The sequence below is a fragment of the Leptinotarsa decemlineata genome, unplaced genomic scaffold (genome assembly GCF_025532065.1).
Source record: "Leptinotarsa decemlineata unplaced genomic scaffold, Ldec_3_MD MMD2_tig00026282_RagTag_RagTag, whole genome shotgun sequence".
Lineage (NCBI taxonomy): Eukaryota > Metazoa > Arthropoda > Insecta > Coleoptera > Chrysomelidae > Leptinotarsa > Leptinotarsa decemlineata.
Window position 1 is genome coordinate 4,413,170 of NW_027412668.1, and position 22,869 is coordinate 4,436,038.

The window sequence follows — 22,869 nt, forward strand, 5'->3', positions numbered from 1 at the left end:
GAATAATTCGACATTTCATTTCGAAATATATATTTTCTAATTGATATTACCTCTAGAAACATGAAAAACGAGATAAAATTAGTTATTAAATTTTTTGTAACAATGAAATTTTCAATAATAAAGATCCTATTTTCCTCCAATAAAAATCTAAAAAATTTAGGGCACTCAAGTCGTATCATTATGTTCATATATAAAAGTTGGAAAATAATGGAGACCTTGAAGCTTACATAAAATTATTCATTATAAAATTCACTACAAAAAAGCATTACTTTTAAAAATTTACTGACAGTGTTCGAGAGATGATTCATTTGGGAAAGTTCCCTCTTATAAATTTTGTATTCTGATTATACCGTAGGAACTTCCTCAAGTATCAACCTAGTCACCAGTGACGGCTCGTGCATTGGAGAACAGGGGAGGCTAAAGTCATAAAGACTATATACACACAAAAAAACCCGCCGGAGCGCGAAAATTTTTTGGGGTGCCGCACCTATTTAAAGCAAAATACGTAATATTTGCATAAATTCAAACAAATATTGTGTATTGCCGTTATTTAGTTAGTTATTTAATATAAATGAACTCTTCTCAGTCAATAAATGATAATAATTTTCTCTAATATAACAGTTTCGTTAAAAATTGCTACAAATAGCACAAGTACTTAATTATGATCATCTTTGACAAATCTAAAAACGATTGTAAGTTGTGATGTACCGGTAATATCGGGTAGTTTCATCAATTTCCTATGCAAAGAAAGAAACACTTTCAATCTCCTTGCTTATAGTTTCCTTAATAATATATGATACACTCTCTATAAGCTCATTTTGGATGCTTTTTGAGGTTCCCGAAAAAACGCTACCGTTTAAAAAAGTGCCAAATTGTTAATCATATTTGCCCCATAACATTGAAAGTTTCTTGTTATTGCCGCGATTATTCGAATCTTCGGTTTCATCGTTTCCGCGAAAAGCTAATTCTTGGGAGCCCAAATAAATCGTAATATCGATAAGTCTTTTTCAATTCGACCGATTTTCCCTAACCTGATTATTAAAAGAAATTATGGCTTCTTTTTGAGCTGTATCTAAAGCTGTTTCTATATTTTGTTTGCTAAACAATTTTAATTTACAAGACGAAAATATATGCTCCTCAGATTTAAAATGTCTTTCTGTAGAACGAGGTAATTTTTTTAAATCGGAGTATCCTATTTTAGACCGCGTTTGGTATTCGGTTTGTACGGAAAATGAAACACAGGGCCAACAAAAAAGTTTTTCTCGTTCAATGGAGCCGGTTAACCAATCGCATTTATCGTATATTAGTATATTAAATCCTCGATTTTGTCTATTATCTGACGCTTTAATTTAAATCAGATTTGGTTGAGGCCTTCCCAGAGATTTAATAATGTAAAATTCATTATCATAAGATAAAGACTTGAAATTATTTGTCAGATTTTTTAATTTCATCCAACTTATTCATATTAAATGGACAAAAAACTTACCGAAAAGTGAAAACCTGAAAATACCTTGGAATTGAAAGAAAACACTTTAAAAACACATTAAAAATATTACCAAAAAGCACTGCTGTAACACAATACTGCCTGTTTTATACACAAATAACAAATATTATCAAGAAACGATTTACCGAAATATTTTTCAGTCCCGGTCCGTCACAGCATCCCGTCCGAATAATTAAATAAAAAACAAACGCAATCGTACACTAACGGAGACTAACTGGAGGCTAGCCTCCCCTAACGCTATAATTTCTGCAACTAAAAGTACAAATCTGGACGTATGTCGCTGGTTGGATCGGTCTCGCGGAGCTTGTGTTTTTTTAAAACGGTCGGAGGCTTGGCTCCCTTGCAACGTATGGCATTTATTATTTCGGGTTGATGGTTTATTCGTTCATGGGCGGTGCGTTTGACATTTGTTGATGCAGGATACAGTGTGGTACGTACTACGTAGTGAGCGATAGTGTTTTTTTCGGACATATTATGTATTTATATTAAAAATTAATGGTAAAGTAATGATACCCAAGCATTTTTAGAAAAAAATAATCATAATCATTTGTCAATATCTTTCAATTTATTGCGATGAATAGCCTCAAATTTTATGGGGAGGCTAAGCCTCCCCTTGCCTCCTCTGACTAGCCGTCGCTGCTAGTCACCAGTAAGCACTCTTGAAGATATTTTATTTCTAATCCCGATACGATATACCTCGAAATATTAACCATACAAGATTATCAGCTCTTCTTCTGAACGAACTGAAGAAGATCAATGGCGGTGACTATCGCCACTGGTTTATCGACCTGCGAAGATCCAGTGCCTAGAAAATAATCACATGATGAAAAATTGAACAAAGATAAATGTTTACTCAAAGTACCTTGTGCATCCAAGATGATGACGTAACTCTCCCTTTCCAATATTCTAGATACCACCCCGAGATTAGCCGCCTTATATACTTTGGGATAAATCCTCACGATACACGTTTCGATGCTTTCATTGGACTTTGCTTTTCCAGAAATCAATCCGTTCATGAGGTTCTGAAGAGTCAGCATACCAACGATACCTCTGAAAAAATCAAAATGCTGAAGTTGTGCAACTACGAAAAAAAACATTTATAACCTACTTACCCTCCATTATCAACCACAGGTATCTGGTCAAATCCAGACTTTTTCATGATATTCAAAACCCTTTCGCAGTTCATATTCATTGTTGCCGTTTGCAATTTCTCCAGTTTGAGCTCTGTTACTTTTACATCCCACCACCTAAAGAAAAAATCCTCTAGACAACGTAAAAAAAACTGTGAAGATAATCAATAATGAAGTAAAACAAGGTTTTCATTCAAGAAGCATATGCGAGGCAACTGAGACCTCATAACTTGAATGAATTCAAAATATTAATCTCTGGCTAATATCAGGACGGATACTGAATTACATCTGAATCATCTGATAAATATTTGTGCAGTTTCCAAGCATAGGTCATCCTTTTCCTGTTGCTGGACAATAAGATGCTGTAAAGAAGGCTCATGTGGGCAAACTTACACAAATTACAGATATAATTCAATATCCGTGTTAGTATTTAATAGAAAAGCTGTTGCATTCGTACATTTGCATAATTCTAGTGATTAATATTTCAAACTTTATTCGAAATACTGGTTTTTGGGAAAGAAAAGCTTTGGTCAAATAATAGAGAAATCTGTTTTTACTTCCTTTTCATTTTTTCTGAATAAAAAAAAATCGAAACATTACCCAGAATTATAGCTCTTTTAATTTGAAATTATTAATATTTTTTTTAACATATAAAACGCTAGATAAAGTTTCATTGTGGAAATGAAATTTGTTTTTTTTATTCAAATCCAGTTGATGTTGAGCTGATAATACGTTTCCTACATTTTCATTTTCTAGCAAATGCGTATCAAGTGCACAAATAGCCAATTGAAAAATTATTATTCCACTGCCAAAATTTCAATTTGAGCATAGTTCAGAGTCTCATCTTCTCAAAATAACTGAATGTTCTCACCAATGATTTTTTGTATTAACACAGGGCATCAGACCTCTTGCTTCCATCCACTGATCAGAGACAAACTTCGTCATGTAGTTTCTTATACTATCTGGTAATATAACCACAACCCTTTTGCCGGCCTCGAGATCCTTTGCAGCTTCAATGGCTGCTACCAATGCTGCTCCGCAACTGGAACCTGAGACATTGAGGTGTCAGTAATAATAGGAACATAATGCAGATGAAAACAAAATGATGCATTTTTAAAATTCAGCATAAGTTGGACAATCTACTCAGTATACATAATTCTCGGATCCAATGACCACCTACATCGCGGTGTGAGGAGTGGTTACTGGTTATTGATTCCGTGATTAAAATCAGATTACTGAAACCGATGAATACAATCATGAAAATGACATTTTCATTGCCTGATATAATTTATGAGAGAATGCAGATATTGTAAACAGTGACTTTTAAAAAGTACTCAATTTTGTAACATAGAAGCCATCGAATGTCACGATGTATCAACATTAAAAAAAACTGTTAATCAAATGTATATTTTAACATTCACCTTTTTTTCTGGACAGACCTAGTAATGTTTTATCCTTGTTTTTTTATCCTTTGAAACACAAAAGATAAAAAACAAAAGATATTGAGCATCTCAATCAATTTGTATTGTCTATATGAAAATGAAGTAGTTATGTTCTATGAGAAAGTGGTAATGTGCATTTTGTAAGGTTGGGGTGATTGTAAGAAAATATTTTTAATTTATGATTGATCGATAATAATATGTTTACTGTTTAAAAATAAAATTTTTGTTGCAAACACAATGTCATAAATAAATATTGATATAAACATGAATATAAGATGTGAAGTATAAATGTATGAAATGTAAATGATTAAAATAAAATATAAACTATATATACATACATATGCAAAGGTTGCATGACAAGAACTAGGACAACGAATAAAAAATGTTTTTCACACACAGTACAATCGCAATTTACACACATTCTAAATTACAGGGCGTCGTCAAAATATTCTTGCATGTCGTAATAGGCTTTATCACTTAATAGTTTTGTACATTTCTTTCTGAATATGATAAAAGGAGTCTTTTTGATTTCATTGGGAAGTTTATTGTATATCCTGATTCCATTATATATCATCGAGTTTTGAACCAAACATGTGTTTTTGGAATTGGTGGATTCAGTTCATTTGACCGCCTTGTATGGTATGTGGCTGTAGCTGTAGATTCATAGTTCTCCCTATTTTTATGTATAATTGACACAATTTCCAATATAAATATCGAAATAACCATAAGGATTCTATGTTCTCGAAAAAGGGATTTACACGTATCCCACCATTTCGCTTTACATAAGAACCTGATAGCCATTTTCTGCAAGACAGAGTATATATAAATCCTTTATTTGGCAATGAAACTGCTAATACAATACATCTATAATCAAATACGACACCACAATGTGTTAGTCAACTAAACTCAGGAATAAAATTTCAAAGTATAAGTACTACAATAAATATACAACATCTACTTAAAATATTACAGTTGTTAGTCAATATAAAACACAAACAAAATACAAATATACAATAAAAAAAAAGTTTATACAGTCAAAATTTATATTATATAAAGACTAGGTCATTCACCCAATAGATGACTCTTCAACTTTCTTTTGAATAATGCAAGAGTGCTACATTCTTCAATATTTTTGTTCAAACTATTAAAAGCTAACATTCCTGCATGGTAAATGGATTTCTCAGTACACTTTTTATTTTTAACTCCTACATATATGTTATTACGCGTTCTTGTATTATAATGATGATGATTCTCATTGTATTCAATATGCCTACTCAGGTATGTCGGTGATAGGTGATTATTCATTTTATATATCATTATCATTGTATAGTAATATATGAGATCTGTCACAGCCATCCATTACAATTCCTTCAGCATTGCTTTGATTGGTGTCTCTCTTGGTTTTCTTAATATGATCCTCATGGCTCGGTTTTGCTGTTTTTGTAATCTATCCATTTCATTTTTATTGGCAGTATATATTATCGATGCACAAAATGTAAAATGTGGTAATATAAGTGTGTTATATATTATAATTTTTGTAGATTTTGTAAGTGTTGACGAAATCCTTCCTAGAAGGCTAACATTTCTTTAGATAGTTTTTTATTACCTCTTGTACGTGTTCTTTGAATGTTAAGCCTCTATCGATTAAGACTCCAAGATATTTCGTCGCACTAACGGTTTCTATTTCTATATTATGAGTGCGAAACATCCTGATGCCAATATCTAAATAAATTCCCAAAAATTTCAAAGTTGAGTTATTTTTTATTGTGTTATTGTCTAGGGTGATATCAGAATATTATACTTGAATGCTTACATATTTGTTTTGCTGGTATTCAATGATAAAAGATTCGAGTCAAACCAATTCTTCACTTTTTTCATGTCTTGGCACATTTTGTTATGCAATCTGTTTTAGTCCTTGTCATGCCACACTATTGTGGTGTCGTCAGCAAATAAGATAAAGTTTGCTGTAATCGATATGTTGGTTAAATCATTAATATATAATAGAAACAGTATAGGACCTAACACAGAGCCTTGAGGTACTCCATAATTTATCTCTCCAACGTATGAGTTAGATGACATTCTTACAAATTGTTTTCTATCAGAAAGGTATGAACTAATCCAAATATGACTGTTGTCCCTAAAACCATATCTTGTGAGTTTCCGAAGCAATATGCTGTGATTGACACAGTCAAAAGCTTTGGATAAGTCACAAAGCACTGCTGCAGTGACTTCCCGCTGTTGATTTCATTATATACCAATTGCAATACTGTTTATATAGCTTCACTTGTACTCTTAAAATTCTGAAAGCCATACTGATGTGTACTCAATATCCCATTACTGGTCAAAAATTCCATGATTCTTTTTTTTTTACCAGTTTTTCAATTAATTTTGCTAAGGTTGGAATGAGCGATGTAGGCCTAAAGTTTGCTAGATTTTCTTATGGACTTTGCAAATGCATTATATATTTTTGTGGAAGTTTACCCCTCCCCCAACTTTGTGAGCTCACTGTATATAATCATTTTACACTCACCTACGAGAAGTCCCTCCTCCTTTATCAACCTTCTGGCCATGGGAAGAGATTCCTTATCTCTGGTTTTGATCCACACATCAACTACCGATCTATCCAAAACGGTGGGAATAAAATCATAGCCGATTCCTTCGACTTCATAAAAAGATGTATCAGTCTTGTTCAGATGCTCAGGAAGAGCGAGGAGTGAACCCTCCGGATCTGCAGCGACGATCTTAGTTTCAGGAGATATCTCCTTGAATTTTCTGCCAATACCACACACTGTACCCCCGGTCCCTGCACCTATTACCTGAAATAATGTAGTTATTCATGAAAGATAATTCGTGTAAATTTCGTCAAAAGTTACAAAACACTCACTATCATATCCACTTTCTTATCACACTGATCATAAATTTCTTCTGCAGTGGTATCGTAATGAGCTAGGGGTTGCCAGGATTAGAATACTGAAAAAACAAAAAAAAAACAAGATTTATATGATTGATGATGCATTGATGATGAAATAATTAGATTAGTGAATTTAACTGAATATCTGGGATTCCTGATGGATAACACTCTATCATTTGATGAACATTTTGAGTATATTCATAAAAAAAATTCAAAAAAATTATTATTTTTCTTTAGAATTGCTAGTAATCTTTCAACCGAGTCAAGTATCACAGTTTACAAGTAGTAGTAGTTTATTTGACCAGATTAAGTAGTTTATACATTTATGGCAAGTCACAGCAAATTCACAGTCATATTAGTTAAATTAAAATAATATATATATATATATATATATATATATATATATATATATATATATATATATATATATATATATATATATATATATATAATATATATATATTTATATCATTAAAAGAACAATTTACGTCTAGTAACAGATTATCAATATATAGTATAAGATTTAAAATTTAGACATGTGCAATATATATTAAAATACAATAAAAGGTCATGATTAACCGTACTTATGATAGCTCATAAGGCTCATACAAGTCAATTGTTCAGCCACACTTTGACTACTGTTCCTCTATCCTATATCTATTCAATCAGAATAAATTGTCTCAGATCCAAAAACTTCAGAATCGTGGTATGAGGATTATTTTGCAGTGCCGTAAAGATACCCCTATTACTACTATGCTTAATGTTTTAAATTGGCAATCCATTTCCCAAAGACTTATTATATTTCACAATGATTTTTGTATACAAAATATTGAACAATTTAGGACCATCTTATTTTAAACAGTACATTGTCTTTCATCATGATATTTACCACCACTTCACTCGAAATATTAATAATTTATATATAAACAGAACAAAAACCAAAAACACAATGAATTCTTTGTTTTTCAAGGGTTTTGATCGGTTCAACAAATTACCAAATACAGGGTGTAACTAAATAAGTGTAAAACATTTGAGGAGGTGATTCCTCATCGAAAAAAAGATAGGATCTTTCATATAAAGAAATTTCATTGGAGCATCCCTTGTTGAGATACAGCCCCTTAAAAGGGGTACATGAAATTTGTATAACAATTTTTTCACAAGCACTAAAAATGTTACAATATTGAAATTAACCTGGCGTTTTGTACTACCAAAAAGACACTTAGCCAGTAATTTATTTGGTTTACCCCATGGTTGTAAGGGGTGGAAAACGCAACCCCTAAAATTTATTTCCGATAGCCTGTTTCATTCTAAATAAAAAATGTCTCTTGGGTTTTTTGCCCAAAATAAACCAGTTCGTAGCAAAACGAAACTAATCTATCTAGTAGGTTGCTATTAGCGATAGTGACAATTAAATTGGTATGACGCTGTCAGTTTGTGAATTTTCGAAATTGAATTATTACTAATTGTGTATTGTTGTTCTGTTCTTAATTTGTTACTTCAATAATTCACTTGTTATTAAAATGGCATACACAAATGAGGAAATGGCTAATATGTATTACATTTACGGTTTGTCACAGGGGAATGGGTTAGAAGCTTCTAGAAGATATGCTGAAATGTATCCTCAACGGCAGCATCCTTCACATAGAATATTTGCTCGACTTCATCAACGATTACGAGAATATGGTTCATTTGACAAAAGAACGCAGGATTGTGGTCGCCATCGAGAAGTACGAACACCACAGCTTGAGGAAGCAGTACTTAATTTGATTGAAGAACAACCTACTACCAGTACTAGAGAGATTGCTTTCCAGCTAAATATTGATAATATGACGGTATTTCGAATTTTAAAGGAACAACTCTTATACCCTTACCATCTGCAACGAGTACAGGCACTGTTACCGCGAGACTTTCCGAACCGTCTTGAATTTTGCAAATGGATGCTGAAAATGATTAGAAGAAATTGTGACTTTCTGAAGATGATAGAATTCACAGACGAATGTAGTTTTTCTCGGGACAAGATTATTAATTTTCATAATTACCACATATGGGATGATGAAAACCTCACGCTATTGTCGAAACTAACCATCAAGAACAGTTTTCTCTTAACGTGTGGCTCGGAGTTATTGGGAATGATTTAATTGGGCCTCATTTTCTACCTCCTCGATTAAATGGTGAGACATATGTTCAATTTTTAAGAGAAGTGCATCCAGTACTGCTAGAGGAAGTTCCTTTGGGCGTCAGAAGGGATATGTTTTTTATGCATGATAGGACTCTCGCCCACTTTAGTCAAGTAGCACGTCAGCATTTAATTGAAACATATGCAAATCAGTGGATAGGTTGAGGAGGACCACAGAACTGGCCCGCTCGATCGCCGGATCTCAATCCTCTCGATTTCTATATTTGGGGCCATTTACAGCATTTGGTTTATCGTACTCCTGTTCGCGATGTATAGGACTTGAGAAACCGCATCATCAATGCGTGCAGGGTAATCAGAGAGACTCCAGGAATATTTGAGCGAATACGTGGCTCAATGCGCCGACGTCTAGACGCATGCGTAATGTCTGAAGGTAGACATATTGAACATTTATTATGATTTCTACGTATTGTGTGTTTTGTTATTAATAAATTAGTTTTGTTTATTATACCCTTTAATCGTTCAATGCAGGTACTAATTACAAAATAACAATAAATCCAGTTCGCATTTATGATGATGTATCTCTGTAGTTGTTCGTAAAATATTTTTTGCTGCGAACTGGTTTATTTTGGGCAAAAAACCCAAGGGACATTTTTTGTTTAGAATGAAACAGGCTATCAGAAACAAATTTTAAAATGGTAAACAAATAATAAGACAAAAAGTTACAGTGGAAATAAATTTTAAGGGTTGCGTTTTCCATCCCTTACAACCATGGGGTAAACTAAATAAATACAGGCTAAGTGTCTTTTTGGTAGTACAAAACGTCAGGTTGATTTCAATATTGTAACTTTTTCAGTGCTAGTGAAAAAATTGTTTTACAAATTTTATGTACCCCCTTTAAGGGGCTGTATCTAAACAAGGGATGCTTCAATGAAGTTTCTTTATATGAAAGATCCTATCTTTTTTCAATGAGGATTCACCGCCTCAAATGTTTTACACTTATTCAGTTACACCCTGTATAATTGAAAATAGCCAATCTCTGAACATGTTCAAAAACGAACTGAAGAAATTTGTTTTCAATGCACAAATATGATATGTATTATGTGTTTGTTACCTGTAGCTACAATTTTCTTTCTTGAGATATTATCATGCCTATCTTATTGATCCACTTTAGAATGTATTCATCTAATGTTTGTCATATATTTTTCAAATAATTCCAATATATAACAAATTTGTAACAAAAATATTAGAAATGTATGTAAATTAGGATGTTCTTACTTCAAATAAAGATTATTTTTACTATCATCATTATTACTTTCGATAATAAAAGCACATACTTGATCTAAAATGACCGAATTAGGTATTTCCTTTCTCAATCTGTGTGTCACCCCGAACATTCCTTCCGCTGAATTCGAATCTGCATTTACAGGAGTACGCACAATCTCAGCGCCAAGAGCTGTCAAAACTGAAACTTTCTCGTTCGACATCTTCTCCGACATGACGATGACACATCTGTATCCTGAAAAATTCACAAAATCATAAGAATTTTCTAATTTTGAATGGTTTTGCAGGATATTAGTCATCAGAGAAAGATAACTGAATAGCATTCATCTGTGATGGTCTATTTATAAACTCTTATTTAGCTTAATAACATATGCAGGTCATTTGAATAGAACAAGACATCAGGGCGGGACAAAATTTACGTAGAAAGGTATCATTTTTAGTACTTTTTGATAAGAAAGACATTGATGTTACATCAATCGTCGCCGAAAGGGCGCTCCACATTTTTTTCAACTCGGTTGTGGTAACTCGTTTAATAGGTATTTCAATTCTCTATCCAATACTTTTTTATAATTGAAAATCGAATTAGCAGTTTCTGAGTAATAACTTAGGGCATTAACTTGAAACTGTAACACTGATCATTTGACAAGTAAATTATGTACAACTATTTTTATTTTTTGACAAATGAGAGATATAACTAGTCCTCATACTCTGAAAATAACCTACTTCTCTCTCTTCCACTCTTCTATCAGTTATGGTGTCGTTCTCTGGAGAAATTCTACAGGGGCTGCAAATGTTTTCAGTATTCAAGAGAAAGGTATACGGATCATTACTAACTCTAATTACAGAGATCATTGGCAACACCTTTTCATTAAAACACCTTTTCAACAAAAAGTTCCTTGATCAGACACACAGAATGCCGAAAAGATCGATTTTGTCTGAGCAAATCTCAAAAACTAGCCTTGATTGTAATTTGTATAATTGTCTTCCTTCAGAATATAATGTTCTCAACCTGTTTTCAAAAATTGTAAGAAACTATCTACTGAGACACTGCTTTTATTGTCAATGAATATCCAATATGATAATATATAAACTTGAAGTAGTGTCCTTTTTATTCTCAAATCATTATTATCATTATTGGAAATTGTTTGAAAAAATAGTGTCTACAAGAGTGATTTATCACTTAGAAAAGAACAAATTAGTAAGTACTTCTCAGCAAGGTTTCAGGCAAAACAGGTCGATTGAAACAGCCTCGTGTTACTTGCTTAATTATATATATAAAGAGATTGACAACAACAAATATGTCTTATCATTATTTTTCGACTTGTCAAAAGCCTTTGATACAGTGTGTATTGAAACTTTAATAGATAAATTGGCGCCTCTAGGACTTCCAGCCAGTATAATAAAGTGGATACAATCATATATGACAGATAGAATCATGATAGTGAGATGCAATAATTCAATTTCACAGTCAGACTGTGAAACTTGGGGTACCACAGGGTTCAGTTCTTGGGCCACTGCTGTTTCTTCTTTATGTAAATGATCTTCCACAATATTTAGAAAACGTTCATGTTACCATGTTTGCCGACGACACAACGATAACAATATCCGATCAGGATGCAGAACAGCTTGCGGTTAAACTGGAAATGGTTGTATATCAATTTTCATCCTGGTGTCAGAGAAATAAGTTAATTCTAAACACGTTCAAATCGGTAATAGTCAAATTTTTTCACCGAAAATTGTTACCCAACGAACTTTTTGTAATTGACGACATCCAACCCTCTATAGAAACTAAATTTTTAGGCACTCATTTAGATGAGAGTATAAATTGGGGTAGACACATTGAAAGTGTATGTTCAAAACTAAATAAAGCCTATTTCGCTATTAAACAAATGAAATCAACCTTGAATACAGCAGGCTTGTTAAGCATTTACTATGCTATGGCATATGCACATATTAATCTGAATATATTGGCATGGGGTCGAGCAAGAAAATTCTTGAGAGAGTTTGTTTCCCAAAAGAGTTTAGTAAAACCGATTTTTAACTTGAATTATCAAGACAGTTGTCGATCTATCTTTAAAGAAAATAAAATTCTTACGGTGCCTGCTGTGTACATTTTTCGATGTATTATCTTTGCCAAACAGAATATAGATAACTATCCGTGTAATTCTGAGAAACATGAATATAACACCAGACACGGCAACTTATTGAAAATTCCTAAACATAGAACGACATTCTATGAGAGGTCTCCGGATTACAATGCAATCATATATTACAATAAACTACCAGAATCACTCAAACGAACTGGAAGTAACATCATATTTCAAAAGAAAGTTAAGGACTTGCTATTAGAGAAATGCTACTATAGTTTCCAAGAATTTTTAGACGATAATTTCTGAAAAATAAAATATGAACTAGATCTGTATACGTTTTTATATATTTCAATTGTGTATGTGTTTATATGTATGTATAAATTTATTTCTTTTTTTTTTCTTTTTAGTGACGTCTTCTATAAATATTAACATTTTTAAATTTATACCTAGTATTAATTCTGATTATTGATTGACTTACCATATATACACTATGTATCGTGAATGGTGAATAAAATATTATTATTATTATTAGGTTTTCGTTCATTATTATTTATCCAAAGTGTTGGAAAGGATCAATTGAATCTAATTATTTCCTTTATGTACAGCCCTCATACAACTTTCCTCTATCTATTTTTTTATAAAGACAGTTTCTTTTAATGATAATGATTTTTTTATTTTTAAACTATACTATTGATGTTTTTTATATATACATGTGTACGTAAATTTGTAATTGTTGACATGTCCTTGTTCAATATTGACGTTTTTAATCATTTATGTAACCTTTGTACATTCAAATGATAAAATAAAGGAATATTATTATTATATTCGCACATATTCGATAAAGTTAAATATTGATATCATCTTCTAGTGAATATCTTATTACTTTTTATCGGAAATCCTGGAATTGATAAACATGGTAAAAATTCTCCTTATCAACAGCATTTAGGAAAACAAACATTGGGTTTTTCCTTGTTCAAAATTGTAAATCTCCTGTTTCAGTTATCTACATGAATACTCTATTCCTGTGACATATTGCAAAAAAAGTCAAAAATACCTTTAACAGCTGCTGCCATTGCCAAACCTATTCCAGTGTTGCCAGATGTTGGTTCAATGATGGTGGACCCAGGTTTGAGCAAACCTTGTCTCTCGGCATCTTCAACAACTCTGAAGGCAATTCGATCTTTCACCGATCCACCAGGATTGAGGAATTCACATTTTACATCTGTGAATGAAATAAGGAATATTTTAATTAGAATATTTGTATAGGTTTGCGGGAAGATGATTGAAAAACTTTATACCTCTATATGAGGGGATTTTTTCATAGAATGATGAGCTGTCTAGAAATTCTGATGAGGTCTCCATTTCTAGTTGGGTAACCATGGCTATGAGAAAATGTTTGATACATCTCAACATGTTGCATATATAACTTTATACATTTGAAAACATAAATACATGGAACTGCTAAAATTTTATATTTTCGAAAATATGTACAACACAATTCATCTGGTTTTAGATTGAAAATGAGTCAAATAATTCTTTTTTGGGGAAACAAATATTCTGCTTAAGTTACTGGAGCATTCCCAGATGTTGATGTTATTGGATATGTTGTAGTAGATTAGAGCATAATATACATTGATGAGTTGAATGGTACTGAACATATTTTTTAAATGCAATATAGCATACTAAACTGTGTTCACTTTTTTGCTTATGGCATCAATATTATTTTCCCAACTCATTCAACTATCTATATAAGTTCCGAGGAATTTCGTAACTTCAGAAAGATTGATGGTACCATTTTTAACAACCACTTGAATATCAGTCACAGATCTCCACCTAGAATGGAAATGCTGTTTTCTCTGCATTCACTATCAAGAAATTTCTTTCACACCAATTTATGAATTCTTCTGCTAAATTATTTAGTTTTTTTTGCAAGTCTTCAGAACTATCTGAATCAATGGCCTATGTAGTATCATCTGCATAGAGAACTACTGAATCTGAACTGATATAGTCAGGTAGATCGTTTATGAATAACAAAAAAATAAGCGCTCCCAAGATCGATCTCTAGGGAACTCCCGGAGATTTATGCTCTCCGATTTTAACCGATATTTTCCTGAAGCGCATGCATGACATCAGTCATGACAAGAAATTTCCACTAAAACCAAGAGCACAAATTTGATGGGAGTTTTTTATAACAGGGCATTGAAAATGATTTACCTTTGAATAGATTTTTCCTATAATCATCACAAATCCTTGAAACCTACCATTCATGTATAAGGTATGTTCAAAAAATTGGGTGAATTTTCATTTTTCTCAAAAAATATTGATTTATTCATCAATTTCTATTTTGTCTCCTTCTAAGTAGTCCCACTTAGATATAATGCACTTTTGCCAGCCCTTTTTTTAATCTTCAAAGCGGTTCTGATATGCACTTTTTTATGTTCTTGAGATCTCCCAGTTGAGATCCCCAGTTTTTAGATCCTCAATCGCCTCAAAATACTTCTTATTGATCGTACAACCATGTGGCAAAAACTGCTGATGTACTATGCTATTTTGGAAAGAACTGCCACAAGTGTTTTTGAGCACTTAAATCCATTTTTACACAAAATTTGTTGCTGAAGTTTTTCAACAATTTTCCTATCGGCATTAGTTGGTAAATGATTCTTGTATAAACTATCCTACAAGTTTAATGCGTGGTTAAACAATGAAGTGTTTTTTTTTATTTCCAAAATGTTTCATAAAGCACAATTGACCAATTCATAATATTAAACCTAATGACCCAAAGTATATTCATATTATAAAAAACAACGTGAAGAAATGTATAACAATAAAAATGTAAACCAACGTCATTAAACAATTATTCTCATACCATTGAACAATCATTTATTGATAGCATTTGATAAAACCAGACTTTCACACGCTTTGATACAATTTAAAGAGGTGTTATCATAACTCTTAAGAAAGTTCAACTGTAACAGTAATTTCCGAGATTATTATGTTGCAATCTTGAAGGCCTCCATCAAATGATAATAAACTATTTTTCATAACATATCAAATGATTAACCCATAATAAATTTCAACATATTGAAGTTTGAATAATCAGAACAGATGAAAACATTAGGACTTATAATAATATGAGTATTTCTTATCAAATTGGTTTTTGTAAATCAGGCAAACAGTTTTAAGTATGAAAATACAAGTAATAGTGAGAATTTTTTTTCTCAAAAATAATGGTCTGCATGACTCACGCACTCACACCTTGCATAAGTATCTAACCGCTCGCTTTTGCAAAACAAGCACTGAATGAAGTGTTGTTGCTTAGGCCAAAAATAATAAAATAGATCGAGTATGCAAAAACTATTAAGTATAAATGTTTAGTTAAATAATACAGTATATCCAGCTTTTAATGAATCCACCTATACATATCTGTTGTTTAGAGTGTAATTCCGAACATATTTGGCCAGAGAAAATGAGCTATTTTATGGAGGATAGTAAGGTCAATTAGTATAATAGGAGTTGACATAAATGAAAATTGTTTTCAAATTCAGATCCAGCATCCCCAAAAACCCGTATATACTGAATCATTTTAAAAAGCCTAAAAATAATGAAAAGAAATATTGAAAATAATGTTTTATGTAATTATAACTTCTAAATCTACTATTTCTTGGTAAAACTGATATTTTTTAGTTGAAATAATCGTTTCTTACCAGTAACATGAATATAAATCAAATCACATGTATAATTTTTATTTTTCAATGACATATGTGATATATTTTTTACCAATAATATGACTCTATTAACCGTAAAACAACACACCAATGAAAATGAAAATTTAACTTCAGTCAATTTGAGGAAATTCTGCACACATATCAAATGCATATTCAAAATTGCATTATAAACGACAAAGTTTCATGGATGGATTCTGAAAAGCACTGTATATTGTTGATTGACCTGATAATTTGAAAGGTTTCTTCATATTTTGTGTCCTATAATTAGGTGATCAAAAATAAGGAAAAATATGGAAAAATTCAACTTAATGATTAGGTACCTAGACTGAGGCATTTTATAAAAATATGATTTTGCTTATATTTAGAAAAAATTCTAGCACAAATTGGGTCTAATCGGTTAATTTCGCACACTATTCATTAACATATTCAATCATAGCGATCTAAAAATAACTTTTCGGTTCCTTACACGTTTATAATGTAATTTCTCTCTGCCTTCATTACACAAAAAAAACAAAAATAACACTTACATACTTCACATTTTAGACCTTCAGCCTGTGGGATTTTGTTCAGTTTTATCATTGGGGTATTTCCAATAGCAGCCAAGGCATTGGGGAGTATTTTAGAAGTTCGTTTCCTGAAATAGCGATCGTGAATGTGATATCGTGTATGGAATATCCTATGCATTTTATAGAAATAAACATATCAATAAATGCTTACCAATCTTTTGTAGAATGAGGGGTTGATTGTCTGTTGGCATTTTTGTGCCACGTGCAGGCAGACTTTTTGTCAGGAACATTGAAATTATCATTCAAAGGAGACCAAAAATTTAGATTAGCTTTCAGACGTTTAACATTTTCAATGTTCTCTCCAGAGTTTATCTGAGCTGCAACTTCAGTCATATTTTTTATTTCCAAAGAAGACGTAGGCGCTTTCACTGAGTTTGGTAATAGGATATAAATTACTGTATATAATTAGCTAAAACTTCGAAAACACTACTAAATAAAACGAAACGAACAGCAACAACCTATACGGAACTACACTTCGAATGCAAATGATCATCAATTAATTAAATTAAAACCTAAAATAAAAGTGACCAATAAACTACCAATACTCACTTTGGTTAAGGAAGGGGAAAGGAATCTGCTTGTTATTGGTTCACAGCACAAAACGTATTTCACAGAATATTTGTACAATACGTTTAAAACATGGAAGAATCATGTCAAGTAACATGTTCATTTGAAATCTGAAACAGTAAAAAAAAATCCTTTTTTTTTTCGTCTTCAAAATATTCAAAATACACTACAATTTTAACTTTGACCATCAATTTAAACAACTTTTCTCAAACACCAGCGCCACCCAGACTGTCTTATGAACATTTCAATTTAGTATATACAGTGGTATTATGAAGAAAATTTAAGTTTTACTCATGGGCGTTCCAAAAGTTACTTTTTATGCAGTTCTGTCATTGTCGAAGACAAAAGTATAATATAATGTAAAGAATGTACAATAGTCCAAGTTACTTTTTATGCTGTTTCATCATTGTAGAAGATACAATTATGTAAACAAACTATTGGAATACAGACAGAATTATACCAGACCTGTATGTACAACTGAGTAAAGTCCAAAAACCTACCTCACGTATTGATGTAACAATGAAACGAAACCTCAACCATAAAGCTATTGGCTGGATAAATGTCTTAGGACGCACCCAGCTGAAACATTAATAAAATAACCTCAAATATTTATGGCGGGAAGGTTTGCTTATATTTTTGTAGACTTATAATTTGTTTGGGTTTCATCATCTCAGGATTTTTAAACACGTTAGTTTTGAAAGAGTACAGAATGTTGTGGGCAGACAAATACCGCCCTAAAGATCTTGCAAACTTGGACTACCACAAGGATCAAGCTTCAAACTTGAAAAATCTCACAAAAGATGGTGATTTTCCTCATTTACTCGTGTATGGCCCCTTGGGAGCAGGCAAGAAAACCAGGATAATGTGCTTGCTCAGAGACTTGTACGGTCCGGGAGTTGAAAGGCTGAAAATGGAGATGATGTCTTTTACAACCCCATCTAACAAAAAACTTGAAATAATGACTGTCAGCAGCAACTACCACATCGAAGTGAACCCTAGTGATGTAGGCATTTACGACAGGGTGGTCGTGATGGACATTATCAAAAACGTAGCTCAGAGTCAGCAGTTAAATTCTAATGCTCAGAGGGATTTCAAAGTAATCGTTTTAACTGATGTCGATGATCTAACGAAAGATGCCCAACATGCTCTCCGCAGAACGATGGAGAAATATATAGCCAACTGTCGCATCATACTTTGCGCCACGTCCATATCTAGGGTGATTCCTGCCATTAGGTCTCGTTGTTTGTGTATAAGAGTTCCTGCACCATCTGAAGAGACAATAATAAGCATCTTGCAGAGTACTTGTAAAAAGGAGGATCTCACTCTTCCGGTTGAACTTGCCAAGAGAATTGCGAAAGTGTCAAATCGTAATCTGAGAAGAGCTTTGTTAATTTGCGAAGCATGCAAAGTAGAGCAGTATCCTTTCACTCAAAATCAGAACATTCCCGAACCAGATTGGCAAGTATTTATTAAAAAGACCGCGGGCAGAATACTGCAAAACCAGAATATGGAAACTCTTGCAAAGGTAAGGGAAAATTTGTATGAGTTGATTACCAACGGCATTCCTTCTGATATTATATTCAAGACTCTACTCGAGGAATTATTAAAAAATTGTGATATGGGAATCCGATCAAGAATTGTGGAACAAGCTGCAATTCACGAACATAGGATGGTTCAAGGGAACAAAGCCATATTCCATTTGGAATCGTTTGTTGCAAAGTTCATGTATATTTATCAGGATATGATGCAAGAAATGATGGGCGATTTTTGAAATGATTGGTTGTTAAAGTTTTCAATAGACCAAAAATGGTTATTAAAATTTGAGTTTGATGTTTAAAGAAACTAGACAATTTCTGGTACTTGGACTATTATTGGTTTTTCAATTATACTTAGTGACTCTAAGTTTGTTGGAAATACGTTATTTGTTGATTTGAAGGACCAGGAATGCTCAACAGCTAGTTATTTAATAAAAATCATGTATTTTTTGTTTAATAAATGCTTCAGCCAGCAAATATAATTTATTATTTTTAAGCCATCTGGTACCAAGTGGGTCACCTTTGTAAATAAGGATAGTCAATATATAAAGTGGTCATAGCAGAAAGCTACTGTGAAGTGGTCACTTTTAAAATGATTGTTCATTTTACTAACAGATGGCGCTTAGAACAACATTTCTGCATCAAATTCCACGTTAAGGGACAGATATTGTTTCTATGGGACTATACTAAAGGTCCTTTAAAATACTGCCGAGAAATTTTGATCTAACTGGAACTTTTAAATTAGAAAACATATGATTCTGATGAGATCTCTTTTTTAAAAATATTTGAACCGCATGTTGTTGAAATTTGAAGTTTTAAATCTTGTTAGTTGACACTTTTTTTGTTGAGCATTTTCAAATTCTTGGGAACGAATTCAGGATAATTGTTGTGAAATGTCTATTGACTAGTACAGTCAGTGTGGATGATGTAATTGAAGAATTAAGTTGTAATCCTTACAATAATTATGGTTTTTGACTTTTTATGAACACCTCATCTGTCGATTGATCCTATTAATACCTTTGTATTATTAGTTTTTCGATTACAAAATAGATGTCGCATCAATTGCCAACGCAAGGAAAGTTTAAACAAGGAATGATTTCTATTGGACTTCTCAAAATGTAGAAAACATATTATGTTAATGCTTTGGAGAATCCGTCAACAATAGATGTAGACACAGCATAGTTAAGAATTGTTACCTATGCTGTGATATAGATACAAAATTCAGTCACTGTGCTCATCTGTATGGTTTCGATCTGCCTAAAAAAACAGAAATTTCATTTATTTTATTATTATTATTATCTTTTAATTTTATTTATGCATGCGCATTGTAAACTGTAAATTCAGGTACTCAATCAAGCCAAGTACCTTTATTAGTACTTTATTAGGCTAATGTAATAACCGTTGTTAGTTTATTGTATAAGTTTGAAAATGTCCGTATAGGACGAAACTGCAGTAACGTTAGTTACAAATAAAAGTGGTAAAAAACATAGAAAGTTTCATTTTTCTTTTCTTCATTCATCATAGAATTTTCTTCAAATTTTGTGTAAAAAATGGAATGAAGTACTCAAAAACACTTGAAATGTTAGTGGCATACGATGATTGTACCCTGAGTCAGAAAAAAATATTTACAAGTGGTAGGTACGCAAGCTATTGATGCACTGTTTGGAACCATTGGTGTAGTAATGCATATTACTGGAGTTTTTTTCCCAACACCAAATCGTTATTTTCAACACCTCGACACCTGTTTCGATCACCAAGTGATCATCTTCAAAGAGGGAGATCAAAACTAGAAACTAATGCGAGCTAACCCTATTTATGCTATAAAGGTAACCCATACAGGTAAACCATCCAGGTGTACCAACCAAACAGGTATACCAACCTAAATTAATTTTACAATTTTGCCTTATCTATTATTTTACAATATATGTTTATATAAAACAATTTTCAGCTATATAAAAAAAATAATTTCACAATATTGCCTATCCAAATTTATTTTTGCAATGTGTCCTTATGTAGTAATCAGTAAACCCAACAACATTATTTTATTTTATTTTATTTTAACAAGCTTTGGTATAGGTCCGTCATCGTTATTCATAATATTATTGTGTTTACTTATTTCCACACTCTCATAGGCATCTATAGTTCCCTGTTGTTGTTAACTTGTCTAACTAATCTTAATGAACTGAAGTCTATGGAATGGAAATGGAAATAAAATAATGTTGTTGGGTTTACTGATTACTACATACGGACACATTGCAAAAATAAATTTGGATAGGCAATATTGTGAAATTATTTGTTTTATATAGCTGAAAATTGTTATATTTAAACATATATTGTAAAATAATAGATAAGGCAAAATTGTAAAATTAATTTAGGTTGGTATACTTGTACGGTTGGTACGACTGGATGGTTTACCTGTATGGGTTACCTTTATAGCATAAATAGGGTTAGGTCGCATTAGTTTCTCGTTTTAATCTTCCTCTTTGAAGATGATCACTTTTCGATCGAAACACGTGTCGAGGTGTTGAAATAACGATTTGGTGTTGGGAAAAAACTCCAGTAATATTCATTTGATACGCAAGCTTTTCACAAAAGGTCGAGAAGATTTGAATGTCGACGCTAGCCTGGACGCCCCAGAACATCAACAACCGACGAATATGTTGAGAAAGTGAAGAAAGTTGTTATGAAGAATCGTCAAATCACTAATGGAGAAATTGCTCATGCCATGCAATTAATTAAAAAAAAAAACTCTATATAAAGATGTGTAGATCACACAAAAAAGGAAGTTTCAGACACTTGAACTTTGAATTAAACAGTTTGTATTCCGATCATTCATTATGAAATTGAAGCAGATATCATTCACAGGATTGCTACACAATATAGTATATGGAAGAGGTAAAATTCCACTCATGGAATACTGTTATCCTCAGTGGCGGACATCCGATGTTTCGGAATAAGTCACTTGCCTTATTGTCTCTTCAGCACTAACCTGGACAACATTTCAAGTTGAAGCACTCAGTTTATTTATAAAATCACAACTTAATGTCACAAATGTGTTAAATTTACTCATGTAATCGATGACAGTACGTAATGGCATTCATTCGATTATTTGATTTAATCCCAGCCATAGGATTCCTGTTCTGATTGAAAAGGGGATCATTTTAGGAGAGAATAATTTTTGGGGAAAAAAGCCACAACTTTCCTTTCCGAAAATTATGAAAATATTAAATAACCATTACGTATTTCCTCGATGACTTCGTCTCACGTCGACAAACCTCATTCTATATCATAAAATCATTCAACTATATTCTTTTTTCATTCAGAGATCTTATAATTCATATATATGTCTGGTAGTGCTGACATAAATTCCTTGTCGATAAAGTAACTCTCTGCGGAAGGGTCTGCGAATTGAAAACCGGAATTGAACTAGAACGATTGGCTCAATAACGTAGAAAATAATGTACCTGTTAGTAGCGATTCTCATCTTTACCTGAAAAACAGGAAGTACAACGTATTAGCGTATAAACATTGTAGTAAATAGTAAACAAAACGCTTTGTGGGTCTTTCTGTCTTCATGAATGTGCCGAATGCATCATATCTAAAATCTTTTATTACTCGGCATGAATGGGCCACTCTCACTAATGGTAGGTTCGGTTCCAGTCCCATTCTTCTTCCACAATGGTGCCAGATGATTGAGTTTAATGATACTAAATTGTCGGGGATTATTGTGCGTTTAAAAGATTTCATGCCTTTCGAAACGAGAAGAAATTGCGAACTTCACGAATACGATTTTGATTCTACTGTGTCGTGGTATATACTGAGCGATAGAGAATTTTGTATACTCTTTACATAGACCAAATCAAATCAAAATATGCTTCATTACCCAAGAACTGAACATCTGATTGGCAAAGTCTAGTGAAGTAAAACATGTATATGGGACATCGAATTAACAAATATAAACTACACACATCGGAAAAGTCT

At 32.4% G+C, this 22,869-nt stretch overlaps 2 protein-coding genes across 2 annotated transcripts; one reads left to right on the top strand and one right to left on the bottom strand.

Moving 5' to 3' along the window:
* Window positions 1–13: 13 nt before the first annotated feature.
* On the bottom strand, window positions 14–17,301 carry LOC111506556 (cystathionine beta-synthase). The gene is given in 11 exon segments (XM_074179654.1): window positions 14–2,309; window positions 2,367–2,554; window positions 2,617–2,751; window positions 3,506–3,683; window positions 6,607–6,892; window positions 6,961–7,025; window positions 7,028–7,046; window positions 10,459–10,640; window positions 13,550–13,717; window positions 16,748–16,854; window positions 16,938–17,301. Coding segments are annotated over 11 exon segments (1,593 nt in total). The 5' UTR covers window positions 17,120–17,301; the 3' UTR covers window positions 14–2,226.
* Window positions 17,302–17,632: 331 nt separating this feature from the next.
* Window positions 17,633–19,370, top strand: RfC38 (replication factor C subunit RfC38). Its single transcript, XM_074179655.1, has one exon. The coding sequence runs from the start codon at window positions 18,063–18,065 to the stop codon at window positions 19,122–19,124; it is 1,062 nt and encodes a 353-aa protein (XP_074035756.1). The 5' UTR covers window positions 17,633–18,062; the 3' UTR covers window positions 19,125–19,370.
* Window positions 19,371–22,869: the final 3,499 nt, after the last annotated feature.